Source organism: Chrysochloris asiatica, unplaced genomic scaffold, assembly GCF_000296735.1.
Source record: "Chrysochloris asiatica unplaced genomic scaffold, ChrAsi1.0 scaffold00065, whole genome shotgun sequence".
NCBI lineage: Eukaryota > Metazoa > Chordata > Mammalia > Afrosoricida > Chrysochloridae > Chrysochloris > Chrysochloris asiatica.
Window position 1 is genome coordinate 14817242 of NW_006408583.1, and position 14724 is coordinate 14831965.

At 39.4% G+C, this 14724-nt stretch overlaps 1 protein-coding gene across 1 annotated transcript in view; it reads left to right on the forward strand.

Annotated features, from left to right (window-relative positions):
• The first annotated feature begins 2359 nt into the window (after positions 1-2359).
• Positions 2360-14724, forward strand: part of MPDZ (multiple PDZ domain protein) — a 236534-nt gene continuing 224169 nt past the window's right edge. Inside the window, exons 1-2 of the mRNA XM_006864508.1 lie at positions 2360-2375; positions 5306-5472. Of these exons, the coding sequence (XP_006864570.1) occupies positions 2360-2375; positions 5306-5472 (183 nt within the window). The remainder of the gene's footprint in view (positions 2376-5305; positions 5473-14724) is intronic.

Genomic DNA, 14724 nt, shown 5'->3' on the forward strand with positions numbered 1-14724 from the left:
TGTGTGCAGGATGGAACTGCTCCATGGAGTTTTAAAGGAGAAGGTAAGTGACTTGAGACGGGTTATATAGTTAGTAAATGGTCCAGCTTACATTGTAATTAGTCTTCAGACTCATGTTATTGCTGTTGTTAAGTTCCATCGTGTTTGCCCCGACTCATAGCTATCCTGTGTTCAGTTTCCAAGAGCGACTGGTAGGTCTGACCTGTCAACCTTGTGGTTAGCAGCTCAGTGCTTATCCTATAGCGCTACACCATGGATCCTGGTTCATGCTTGTTCATTGCTATTGTGTAACTTCCTGAGCTAGTTAAGATTTTAATTGTCAGAAGTTAGTCATTTTTGTGTGATTAGTGTGATGTTTTATAAAGGAAGATTTATATCTTGTTTGTAAATAAAATTGTTACTAATTTACCTTTAATATCTTCCTGTAATTTGTCCCCCATGAAACCATGCAATGGGTGACATTAGAAGTCCTTTCTGAGTTTAGCAATCATGCATATGTATTAAGTCCTGAATGTGGATTATAGTTATGGGTTATGCTGTGAGCTGTAAATAGGTGTAATTTAACCTATTTCTCACACTGTACCCAATGAATAAGTTTGTTTTCTAGAACACATGTGTTGAGATGACAGGCCACTAGCCTAGGACCACACTGCTATTCAGATTTCAATTCCATGTGAGAACCAGTGTCTCCTTTTCTTGACACCAGGCATTTTCTATAACAAGCACCGATAGGTGAGCCATTTGGCTATTTGAGATGAAATTGATGTTTGACATCGCACATTCTAAGGAAAGTCAGTAAGCTCTGATTGCAGACATTTGCATTCTGTGCATCTGCACATATATGTGACCTACCTCCCCTTCCCCCAATATATTTACTTTTAAAGATGTAATGTGGGGGTGACTAGTTTCTTCCCAGAGACATGCCCTCTCTGTCTCCTCCTCCAGGTGGAGCATGACGATGTATGGCAGTGAATTCCTTTCCCCTGTTGAAGGAGTGCTTGGCTGACTTCTGATAGCTTGGAGTTTTCTGTAAGGCAAAGGATGAGGGTGACTCTGGAGACAGTTGTGGAAAACCATTGGACAACAGTGGTTGGAGATGGACTTAGTGGTATGGCTAGGCCAGTGCAGATCAGTATCTAATAATCAAAGAGTCCAGTTAAGTACTGTCTGAGAAAGATGAGACCTGTGTGCTTGGTGGGACTTGAGAAAGGTTTTTGAATGGGAAAGGGGGAAATGTTATAAGTGGAGTATTTTGAAGGTATGCTCTTCTGTTTCAGACTGTCCTCTCTTGTACTCAGGTTTCTGCTGGTATTGATTGTATTATCTTCAAGTGGTTCGTGCATGGTTTGAGCATCACTGTTCTTTTTTTATTATTGTGTGTATGTCTCCCCAGTTGAAACTGGAAACATCTGAGAGCAGGAGTCACATCATCTGCGTTTTACTTTTTAAATCATTCCACCGCAGAATTTCTTATGCAGAAGTCAGCTCCTACTTCAGTGTTAAAGATCTGAAAGTGAATCCAAGGTAATAGTGGTCCATTCTGAGGAGCTCATAAGGAATTAGAAATAGCTACAATCTTATTTAAAACAGATCAGGCGTTTTGTACTGTATTGCTTTGTACTGTATTGTACTGTATAGTTAAGCGCAGTTGAGTCGGTTCATAGTAACCCTGTATAGGGTTTCTGAGGAGCAGCTGGTGGGTTTGAACTGCTGACCTGAACATCTTAGATTAAATCAATAAGATTCTAAAGTCCAGATAGTAGTAGCAACTGCTTTATAGACTATCTAGATGTTATTTTTTATCTGAATTTACCTATTTGTATTCGAAAACACAATAAACCTTATGAACAGCAGTTTTTCATTGTTGTTATTGTTAAGTCGGTTCCGACTCATAGTGATCCTACATAGGGTTTCCAAGGAGCAGCTGGTGGGTTTGAACTGCTGACCTTGTGGTTAGAAACCCAGTGCTTATCCTACAGTGCCACACAGGACTTCAGCTTTTCATTAAGGTCTTCAATATCTTCCTAACTTAAGGATGCTCAGAACTTAAAGTTAAAAAGTACAGCAGACTGTATGCATTATCTCTCACAATGCATTTATAGCTGTATGTCCATTCCAATTGTATAAGCATCTATAGACAGAGTGCCCACACATAGGATCCTTCTATGTCTCCATTAGTAAGAGAATTTTGCAAATGAAGTCATGGTCTTCAGGGGCGTTTGTAACCTACAGTATTTAGTTTTATAATACAGTACTTAACTTCTGATAAAATATAACAGTTTTGTTGTGTTTCTTTTCTCCTCAGTGCTGCATGTGCTGTTTTTAATCATTGTAAAGAAGAAAACTGAACTTTAAAACAATGCTGGAAACTCTAGGTAAGCTCTATTCCTTCTTGCCTACTGCTGTAAAAGTTGACATTCTTTCCATAGGGACTTTTGAAATATGGTATATAGCGGTATATTGCAGGTTTCTATTTATAGCAACTTAGTTAAGAAAAAAAATTAATTATGCACCAGCACTGTACCAGGGTAATGCATTTGGGTAATTTAATCTGAGGTGTTAAAAATTGTATCATGTAGTCAAAAGCATATGAAATACTCTGTATATTTTGATAAAATTTTATGTAAACTCAATTCTATATAGTACTTTTACTTTATTCGGGATCCTTGAAATCCTATTGAGCTCTTGCTTTTAATGAATAAAAAGAACAATCACAAACAATCACTTAGGCTGAATCCAGCTGGACAAACTTCAGTGAAGATTTAAGGCAGTTTAGTGGGAGAAAGATGAGGCTTTCTGCACCTGCAAAAAATTTTAAAAGCCTCAGAGACCCTGTATAGAATTGCTATGAGTCTGAACCAACTTGATGACACTTAGCAACAGCAAAGACAGTTTAGTTTCTATATGATATAATGTAGGTTTTGTTGTTGGTGTTGTTAAGTGCCATCGGTTCGGTTCTGACTCACAATGATCTGTACAGGGCTTCTGAGGAGCAACTGGTGGGCTTGAACTGCTGACCTTGTGATTGCCAGTCCAGTGCTGATCTTACAGCACCAAATTTTCCAGGCTCATGTGTTAATCTTTTTTTTCACACTGCTCTCCAGCTTAAGAGAAACTAGTTTCTAGAGGCCCTCACCTTCTCCTGTTCCAGATAACTCTTTGGGTATTACTATTGGAGGTGTCTGGATTTCACTCCGGCACCTTGATGATCATTCTGGTCCCGTGACAACTAAGGCTGAGGGGAAGGGAGAATCAGCTTGATTTGTGGTCATGTGACTTTATTGCTGATACTGTGATGGTCATGAAAATGCATGGACACACACTTCCTTCATCTCCCACTTCCTGCAGAAGTCACACAGCAGAGAGCATAGGCGGCCACACAGGAAAGTTATTACAAGTGGAGAACAAAGGGCAAATACAAAATGCCTTAAACCATTGCTTTCTTCTGTGACTGAGCTGAACACCTCCCAGAAGCTGATAAGAGGATTTGTGTACTGACATACCATGAGAAATACGACCCAGAAAAAAAATTCACAATGTATGTCTTTATCATTATTAGCTTTACATTTTTTTTGTAGTAATAAACGTTTAATTTTTATGTGTGTGAATTCACCCACTTCATTACACACTTGGAGTTTCCCATTTCTGTGTAGTTCTGGATTTTGTTATAGAAAATGTCTTAAGTGGTAATCTCCACTCTTTTTCATTACTGTGATATATTTGTTGTTGTTGTTAAGCATTGTTGAGTCGGGTCCGACTCATAGTGGCCCTGTATAGGGTTTCCAAGGAGCGGCTGGTGAGTTTGAACTGTCGACCATGTAGTTCAAACCTACCTTTTGGTCCAATGTTTTATCTGACAGCACCATACTAGGACTCTTACTGTGCTGTGACAAATGTGTATTTGGTAGATACACTCATTATTTGGAATCTGTTTGGACACATATCTGAATAGAGCCCTTTTTAAAAAAACAAAAACACTTGACCTTACTTGTAAGTGTGTATGTGTGCGTGTGTTTTAGGGAGATGTCTTTAATTATTGCTTGTGGTGGAACATTACTGTGATGAAAGCATTCCTACAGGTTCTTAAGTCTATTAGGGATGCATGTATTCAAGACATCTACCTGTGCAGCTCTGTGTCTGCTACCTAAGAGGATTAAAAGATACTTGAATTGCACAACATGGGTTTGAACTATGTCGGGTCCTTACACACAGATTATTATAAAAAAATTTTGTGTGATGCTAATCATCTGGTGAACAGGTTGTCTTTCCAGTAAATTGCATGTCACAGTGAAATGTGACCTCTTGCAGTTCTCATGCATCTTTTATTGTATTAATGCGATAACGGAACCCTTGAATAGCACCATGGGACCCATAGAAAGTGCAACTAGTGATGCTGAAAGAGCCCCCCAGAAGTCGAAAAAAGCCTTGACGTTACAAATCAGTGTTGAATTGCTTGATATGTACTGAAAAATGAGGTCTGCAGTTGTGCTTGTCCACCCTTTTAAGAGAAATGTGTCCAAAGTAAGGCCCAGTGTAAAATAAGAAAGGGAAATTCGTGAAGTTGCCTCTGTAGCTACTCCAGCAGGCACGAAAATCTTGCACTTTTTTGTGAAATACCTTTGTATCTCGTTTTGAAAATGCAGCTTTTATGTGGTTGCAGTACAGAATACATATCACATGCAAAATTTGTGTTAAACTTGACTTTTATGTTCATAATTGATGAGGTTTCTGGTCAACAATAGACTTTTAGTAGTTAAGTTTTGGGGGCGTCAGAAATTAAGTGTGGGTTTTGGACTGTGAGAGTGTTGGTGCCCTTAACATTTCCCTCCCTCTTCACAGGAAAATTACACTTCATCTGAATTCATGTCTGCACTTTGCAAATAGCTCGTTGCATACGGGTGATACTACACCAAGTTCCTTGCTTTCAAATAGACTTTCTTACAAGAGACTTCAAGGTGTGAGGGACACACTTATAGTAACACATGGCCAAACGGTTTGCCATTGAATGAATTCTGACTCATGGCGGACACACATGTGCATAGTCAAACTGCTGCACAGGGTTTTCCAGACCACGTGACCATTTGGAAGCTGATTGCCAGACCTACTTTGCAGATTTGAACCACTGATTTTTGCTTAATAGTCAGATGCTTAACTACTTGTTCCACCTAGGGAGATAGCCAAGCTACCATTTTATTTCTTGGAGTCCATTTTGTGTTCTTGATAAAGTGGGGATGGTTATAGGATTTGTGGGTTTGACTTGGGTCTTTTAAGTCCTGTTACTGACTCATGTTGTTCTTTGGTCCAGACAAAAACCGGGCCCTGCAGGCAGCTGAGCGCTTGCAGGTCAAACTCCGAGAACGTGGGGATGTGGCCAATGAAGACAAGCTGAACCTTCTGAAGTCGGTCCTGCAGAGCCCGCTCTTCAGCCAAATCCTGAACCTTCAGACGTCCATGCAGCACCTGAAAGACCAGGTAGGGCATCATTCACCCAAACAGGTGTTGATGGAGCAGCATAGAGAGATCTTTTGTAAAGTGTGTATGCTTCTGAAAGGCTGATTTTGATATGTGTTAATGAATAGTTAATGAAGTCATTTCAACCTACAAACGAGACATTCAGATTCACTGTGGCTTTTTCCCCCTAGTTATTTTTGTAATGGTTGTTGCTGTATATTGTGGATGATATGACATCGTGTTGAAAGCTCTGTGGATGTCAGAGACTGAATTCGTGCAGGAAAAGGGGATGAGGGAAATGTGTTTCGGCTAGATGGCTTTAGACTTGGTTTCCCTCATTACTCAGGCTCATTGTTCATGTGATATTACTCATTCAGAGTCAGTCATTCAGTATAGTCACAAGATTTCAGATAAGCCTGGATTTGCATGTGTAATCATGTGTGTGAGGAAGGGAAATCACCTCTATTTTGACAGTAGAAGGAATAATTACATTGTCATCAGCTAGAGGAATTGCAAATTCTCACTTCTTAAAGGAGTGTAAGTAGCAATTGCCTCTATGACAGCGTCAGATGGCGGTAAACATTAGAACTTCTAAATGTAACACAGCGTACTTTTTTTTCCTGCAAAAATTATGAGCATTAAAAAGTTCTTGCATTTATATTAGAATTGAAGCGCATCACAATGACAGAATGCAAACTGAAGGCAAGTGTTCTTTGAACTTACTTAATTTAATCACTGTTTCTCAAGAGTTTAAAAAATATATATTTTTAAAAATAGTTGTCTTCCTCACAAGGTTTGAAGTCAATCTAATTATGCCTTCATTCCAAGTTAGTTCTCATCCCGATGTTTTCGGCACTGATGTAATGGTTAAGGATGACTCACTAGCAGATATTCTGCCTTGTTTTTGTTAAGTGCTGTCCAGTTGGTTCTGACTCATAGCAACTCTGTGTAGGATTTCCAAGGAGCAGCAGGTGGGTTTGAATCCCCCAACCTTGTGGTTAACAGTCAAATACTTATCCTACAGTGCCACACCAGTACTCTTGCCTTAAAAGATGGTATGTGAAGCTTGAAACTAGTTCATAATTCCGTGAGAGAACAAATCCAATGAAAAACCCCAAATTGCGGCAAATGCAAAGAACAAACAGTGGTAATGATTAACAGAGAAAGTATTTGTTTAATGACATGTAACTTTTGTATCTATATATTCTAACAGAAAGAAAGAAAGAAAATCAAGATGAATCTTTAAAAATATTTTTCTACGATGAATTTCTCCTTATCAATTTTAAACAGCATGATCATGAATTAGGGGGAAAAGATTTTTATTTATTTATTGTTGTGTTTGTTCTTTCTGCAAGTTATTGAAAAAGATTGTTTTTAGAGACTTATATTCAGAATGGATTGGCAAGGTTTTGGAGAAACTAGTCTCCTGAATAATGGTATAATTATATTGTGGAAAATTATTTAGTTTTTTTAGAGTGTGAAGAAATTGAACAACTGTCTCCTTGCCTTATGTGGAAATGCAATTGGAATCAAAGGGAACGTTTAAACAAGAAAAAGTTTTAATGAGCATTTTAGGAAACACCACTGGCCTAGAAAAATCACTGGCGAAATGTTCATTGAAGTCGGCGTATGCAAGGAAAATAGAATTTACTTGTACCATGCTTGCTGAATTTGTTTTCCAGTTGCTGTGAGGTTGATTCTAAGTCATGGAGACCCCGTATGTGTCACAGTAGAACTTTGCTCGCTGAACCAAACCAAATCATTTGTTTGGAAATTGATTCTGACTCTTGGCAGTCCTGTGCGTTTCTTAGTAGAACTGCGTTCCTTCGAGTTTTCAATGGCTGTGACCCTTGGCAGTAGGTCACGAGGTTTTTATGATCAGTCACCTCTGGATGACAACATTTTGGTTAGTAGTCAAGAACTTAACCATTTGTACCACCCAGGGATTCTGTGTTTGTTGAAAGGTGAGGGCAAAAGGACCTGCTTGATGTGCAGCTTATTTTCCCATTTCTAGCTGCAAAAGAGGGTTGAGAAAATGGATAAAGATCCCAAGACTACATTGGTCCCACATGCTTCTCTTGAAACCTACTGGGAAAACTATTGAGAAAACTATTAATGTTATCAGGCTTCGTTGTGTGAATTCTTCAGGCATGTCTTCCAGACTTTGGAGTGTGGGCTCATTGCTCACCTCTACACAGAGAGAGGAGTCCTGGTGTGGAACCGCAGGATAATGCACTGGATCACAAGGTTGGTTTGACCTTCAGGGCTGGTGGTTCAAACTCACCAGCCGCTCCTCGTAAATCCTATACAGGATGCTGAGTTAGAACCAGCTCGATGGCATTTAAAACAGCAACAACAGCACATAGAAACCCTAATACTGAAAGGACCAAGAGACACATCTAGCCCAAACCCTGCTTATTACAGTGACTTACAGAGGTTGGCTTGTTTATAAGAGTGATTTAGAACTCGAATTGTTTCCTTAGTTCCAAATTTCTTTTCTTTTCTTTTCTTTTTTTTTAAATTCTGTAGCCTGTCTTGCATCTTCTGTTCTTTTGGGTAGGAACTTGGTCCATAGATACCAAGACTGTCATTTTGGTTAAAAGCATTGGTGACTTCTCATAGTTTCTGAGTCTCTTCAGTTTATTCCCCATTCTTTACTAATTTTCTTCCATTAGTTTATTAATGGCAGTTAACAACATTTTATCAAAAATCTTGTTTCTTCTATGAGTAGAGTAAAAGATTTTAAATGTATGTTATTTTCTACTTTAAATTTTAAGTATAAATATTCTGAATATTATGTTAGATTTACGTTTCCTAGGTATGTTGTTAAGCTTGTTAAGTGCTGTTTAGTCAGTTCCAGCTCTTAGTTTGAACCACCAACCTTGTGGTTAGCAGTTCAGTGCTTACCCGACAACGCCACACCAAAACTCCCTCTAGGTATGTGTCGATTGCTAATTTGTTAGTATTTTTAATTTGTTAATATTTTTAATTTATGCATTAAGGTAGATAGGGAATTATTTTTTTCCTTAAATTATATCACTGGCCACTCCATTATGATTAATAGCTAGCGTTTCTTTATTACTTCCTGTCTAAGCTATGTTTTCAGATATGTTAGTTCATAGCCATGACAGTTTCTAGTTCTTGTCTCCATCTTTTTTTTAGTACTACAGGAAAATTGAACTCTCCCATTCTCTTCCTCCGCCCTTCTTCTGTCTTGTAGAGCAGTAAAGGGAGAGAATAATTGAAAAGTACTAGATGTATGCAACATGTAGGAGCTCTGGTAGCGTAGTGGTTATGAATTGGGCTGCAAACCTCAAGGTCGGCAGTTTGAAACCACCAGTTGTTCTTCGGGAGAAAGATTAGGCTTTCTGCTCCTGTAAAGATTTACAGCCTCAGAAACCCTGTACAGAATCTCTATGAGTCGGAACCGACTCCGCGGCACATAGCCATAATCACCATGCAGCATATTGGAGAACATGTTTCTATCGTTGCCTTAATGACAGATACTGACATGCCATGTTGGATTAAACCTACTCTTTTTCCCCTCACATGCTTCTTCTTGTTGCTATTCAATAATATTTAATCTTTCCAATTTGCTCCCTCAGTATTCAGATTGCCCTTAGAAATCCAACTGTTTCCCTTTGGCAAATTAAACACTTGACAGGTGTATAAGAAAGCCATGCCCTGAAGGGATGTGCTATTTAAATATTGTCAGAAATATTAACAGGACTGAGAGTGTAATTGATGCCTCTGTTTAACTCTGCCACGTTTTGTATTGTTCCAACCGCCAGCTAAAAGGATGTGCGCTATTAAACCTGAATCATCCCTAATAGCACCCGTTCCTTTCCTATTACACGATTCCTGCTTAAGTGAAGAGGGAGCAGAGACAACAGTGATTGCGTGACAGTCATCTGTCAGACGCAGATTTTCAGGTCGTGTCCTCACTGTCACCTAGCCTTCACCGCTAATCACTTCAGGGCTTAATGAGTATTCATGACAAAGTTGCAGCCATTGTGGGGAAAATAAACCCGTTCACAGTTTAATAATAGAAACTTGTCAGCCATGAGGATACTGGATTTGCATATTTATTCCATGAATTTTCTTCCGTCCAGTATTGATGGATGCTACTTGCCTGATTCATTAATCCTCTTGCCTCGTGAGCTGACCACAGGCACTATATTAAATGCCTTTTTTTTTCTTACCCTGAGCTATTTGTAGGAAAACGGTGGATTCAAGTTATTCTTTTCAATAGAAATTTGGAACGAATACATACAAATCGACACAGCTAAGTTTGTTTTTTAGAGTTGTGACAACATAGACCAGTTTGAAGATTGAAGAAATGAAATGGATAATTCCAGTTATAGAAATTGCTTAGGTGGGAAACTGGCGGTAAACCCTCTGCCGTTGCGTCACTTCCGGCTCATAGCAAGCCTATAGGGCAGAGTAGAACTGCTCCATAGGGTTTCTGGGACTGTACATCTTTATAGAAGCAGCCGGCTGTATACTTCTCACGAGAAAGGGAGGTCGAACCACGCTTAATCCGCTGTACCACCGGGGCTTCATAAACAGGCCTTGTTTTTGTTGTTGTTAGTTGGTTCTGACTCATAGTGACCCTGTATCGGGTTTCCGAGGAGCGGCTGGTGAGTTTGAACCGCTGACATTAACGTTCACTCAGACCTTGTGGTTCAGTGCTTTTCCTGTAGCGCCATACCAGGACTCCAAATGGGTCTTAGGACACTGAATACTCGGGAGGGTTCTCCACACCCGTGATCTCCAGCCTTTTTGGACTGTGACATTCTAATACTAATTGATTTTTGTCTGTTTGATGTTTCCAAGCTTCTTTCTAGTTCACCTTCCTAGAATAGGATGGCAAGGCAACGTGGTTTACCTCCATATTCTGCAGCTTCATAATATATGTGCATGCAGTGTTACGTCAGATTTTTTTAGTTTGTTTCTTTAGAAATGTTAAGATAGCTTTCGAAGCAGTTGATGAGGTACTGGGTGGACATTCACTTGAGGTTGGAAATCGCTGTTCAGTGTTGGTTGGAATAACTAGACACCCGTTTTTCTATTTGTATTCTTGTAAGGGGGTCTCCCTGGCATACAATTTGGGTTCTATGTTTCAGTGCTTGTCAATTTAACCTGTCTACATTCCAAAAAAAAGTTGGAAAAATTTGTGATGGCATTACATTCTGGATTATGGGTTATCCGAAGGTAAATTGGGACAAACTGCAATGTAAACTATCAGAGAACCTGATACCCCAGGGCCAGGGCCCTGGGGTTAACTATATGCACACAGGTATAGCTCAGAGAGGAGCAGGTTTAGTTCCCTCACCACAATAAAGTGAATATGGCAATGAAACCACTCATATAAAGTATTTTGGGTTTCCCAGGACATATAATATCTATGTTTACAGTATACTATTGTTTATTAAGTGTGCAAAAGCATTATGAAAAAAGTGTGACATATTGTGAGAATCACTATATTTAGTAGTTACAAACCATCAGTTTGTAAAAAAATAGTATCTGCAAAGCCCAATAAAGCAGGCCTGCCTGTGTATCACTGAACTTCACTTTCCCAAGAGCTAAGGCTCCCCTCCCCCTTAGCTAAAGAACTGTTGTTTTTCTAATGTGTCATTGAGTCGGTTCTGACTCACAGTGGCCCTGCACAGGATTTCTGATGCTTTTACAGTCTTTGCAGGAGCAGAAAACCTCATCTTTCTCCCATGAATCGAGTGGCGGGCTCGAAACTTGGACCTTATTGTTTGCAGTCCAGTTTGTATCGTCTGGATACAAACTGTGCTTCGTGCCCCTCCCACCAAACCCAAAATTGGAGGATTTTCTATTACTCAATCTGAGAAGCACATCTAGTGAAACAAATTTTTCCTTGGAAACAGAAAACTGATCTCATGGCCACTTTTATAGAAGGGTGAAAATACAATGAATAGTGAGGTGGAGGGTGTCTGAGTTATCCAGTGCTGCTATAACAGACATACCATAAGTGGCTGCCTTTAACAAACAGAAATGTATTCCTCACAGTTTAGGAGGCTCAAGTCCTAATTCAGGGTGTCAGATCTAGGGGAAGGCTTTCTCTCTCTGTTGACGTTGAAAGAAAGTCCTTGTTACTTTTGAACCTGAGCAATCTTCCTGTGGTTTGGACTTTTTCTTCCCTCATTCTTCTTGTTTGCTTGCTTGTTTAATCTCTTTTATATCTTAAAAGAGATTGCTGTAGCACACACACACTATACTAACATTATCTCACCAAGATAAACAAGAAAACTCGTTCTCAAATGGGATTATAACCAGAGGTTGTAATGGTCTCTGATGCTTCAGACATATAATCAGGCAGGACCATTCCTTGGAGAAGGACATCATGCTTCACAAAGTGGAGATTCTGTGAACAAGAGGAAGACCCCTAAAAGAAATGGATTGGCATCGTGACCGCAGCAGTGAGCTCAAGTCTAGTTACGATTGTGTGGATAGTGCAGGACCGAGCAGGGTTTAGTTCTGTTGTGCATCGGGTCACTACTGACTCAATGGAATCAACAACAACAACCTATGGGTTAGGACCAGTTCAGTTTGTAACATGGTCTCTATATGTAGAGGCCAAAGTGGAAAGTCTGTGTCTAGGTACTCATATGATTAAATACAAAACTAGTCAGGTGAGTGGAATAAGAGGAAAGTGTTGACTTATATTGACTAAAAGAAACCTTCCCACTAGAGATAACCTATAAGTTGGGTCTTGAAAAATAGGTCACAGGAGTTTTCCACAGATGTGGGGGCAATTATTTCAGGTATAGTGCAAAAATATTTACAAGGGGATGGAGCAGTTATTCTTGGGATGATTTTGTACAACTCTTCCTAGGAGGTCCTTAGTAATGACAGGAGACATTGGGATTGCTGAAAATGATTGTCAGGATTGACATCTAGTGAAGTAACTGGGATGGTCTTAAACATTCTGCAATGTTCAGCAAGCCCCCCGGACAAAGAATGATTTATTTGTTAATGACCACAGTATAAAAACGGAGAAACCCTGATGGATAACCATGTTGTTAAGTGCCGTCAAGTCAGTTCTGACTCATAGTTAGTAACCCTGTACAGGGTTTCCAAGGAGCAGCTAGCTGGTGGGTTTGAAGTCTTGATCTTGTGGTGTGCAGTCCAGTGCTGATGTTGCAATACCACACCAGGATAACCATGTTGTTGTTGTTGTTAAGTGCCATTGAGTTGGTTCCAACCCAGAGTGACCCTGTATAGGGTTTCCAAGGAGCAGCAGGTGGGTTTGAACTGCCGATCTTGTGCTTTGCAATCCAGTGCTGATGTTACAGCACCACACGAGGATAACCATGTTGTTGTTAAGTGCTGTTGAGTCGGTTCCAACTCATATCAACCCTGTATAGGGTTTCCAAGGAGTGACTGGTGAGCTTGAACCGCTGACCTTGCAGTCCAAACCGATTTTGCAGTCCAGCACATTAACCCACTGCACCACATCAGGATAGCCATGCAGAGACCCTTATTATCAGAGTGGTAGATTATGTATGGGAAATCAGGAGGAGAGAAAATTTTGCAGCCTATTAAGGTAAAGGTCTTAATGACATTCTGATAGATAAGACCTTCAAGTATATGAAACAGGTTTCCAAAGGGATGCTTCCTTCATCTTTCCTACATCTTGATTAGTGATGACTTTTTTGTCTAGGGGCACATGAGCTAATATAGAGCACAATTTGTTTGTTTGTTTGTTTGTTTGTTTCCTGAAGCTCTGTCTTAAAACAGGAGCAAATTATAGAGAAATAGTCAAAATGGCCTCCAAAGGATCAGTTTCAACAGTTGTCTGATGTAGGCAGGGGATAACTTATAGAGCACACCTATCCTAGGGCATGCCTGAGGAGTCTCTTTAGTAGCTACATATTTGTCAGACTGCTGAATCAAATCCATGGCCAATGTGTTATGCTTCTTCTAAGCAGTAGTAGCAACAACTAACTCAGCTAATTTCTTACATTTCTATTTTTTAGATTGGAGGAAAGATGAGAAACTTTGATAACTGGACATTTTGCTGCTCTATTTTGACTTTGGTCATCAGAAAGATGTTTTTGTCTGCTTCATGTGGCAAAGAGCAGAAATGCCTAAGTTTCCCCAGCTTGATTTGATTACTTATGTAAACGACAAAAACAACCTCTCACCCTGTGGTTTCTAATTTGTGGCTGAGATGAAGATGATTCATCTGTAGGCTGGCTATCAGTAAAAGGGAAATGACTACTGTCTCCCAAGAATGCCTAGGTTAAATTACGACTTGCTTTCGGAGAGGGAGGAGACGAAGGGTTGAACAGAAAGAAAACATGCCTTGATGCTGCAAACAGAACTTGTCTAAAAATGGAATGGAATTCTTCACAGCTGAGGTTGCTTGAACATGAAAACCATTTTTCCCGACCCCTGAAATGATCTTAATTTTACAATAGAGCGTTGCAGTCTAACAGGAAGGTTTATTTTTTGAGATTTGAATGTACATTATCTGGGAGGAGTTAAAAGAGGAGCGAGTCACTTGTTTTCACATCCGCCATAAAGTTTATTTACTGTAGGAATTTCAAATACTTTATTTTTGGTACTATAACAGCTTTTAAATGTTTGTTCTTAAATTAAAAGTTTGTAAATATAGAGTCTCTGAAGGGACTGAAATTCTTGCTTCCTCCTGGGCAAGAAGGCACTGTACAAGCTTTTTATACAGTGCTGGATGAAAATGTGGCACCATCTTGTAATCGGGTCTGCATATGTGTCCAAAACAGCAAATGGTGTTAATTGTGTGATGCTTTTTTCTGGTTTTTGTGTTTTTTTTGACAAAGTTAAATGGCCTTTGCAGAAGAAGGGGGAAATGTGAAATTTACTTTTTTTTTTTTTTTCACTCAGGAGTTTAAAAACTATAGAGATTGATTTACATTTAAATAATAACAACAACTACAACAAAAAATATCTTGTAAGAAGTCCTTAGGAGTGATAAGCTTTATTTCATTTAATGAGGGCACTAGCTGTGTGACATAGGTTTTGGCCCCATATTTTCCAGTTAGAAAAGTGGGGCTTTAGAGACATTATGTAATACAACTGGGACTACATGGTGACTTCTGGTAGATTTAGAGAGGGATTCCTGGGTCTGTCTGACCCTCAAGCTAGTGCTGTTTTGACCAGATTTGCACTGTTTTAAATCCTTGGTTCGTTAACATAAAGGAACAAATTAAATGAAAAAGGAAAATGCACATAAAACATATATATATATATATATACATA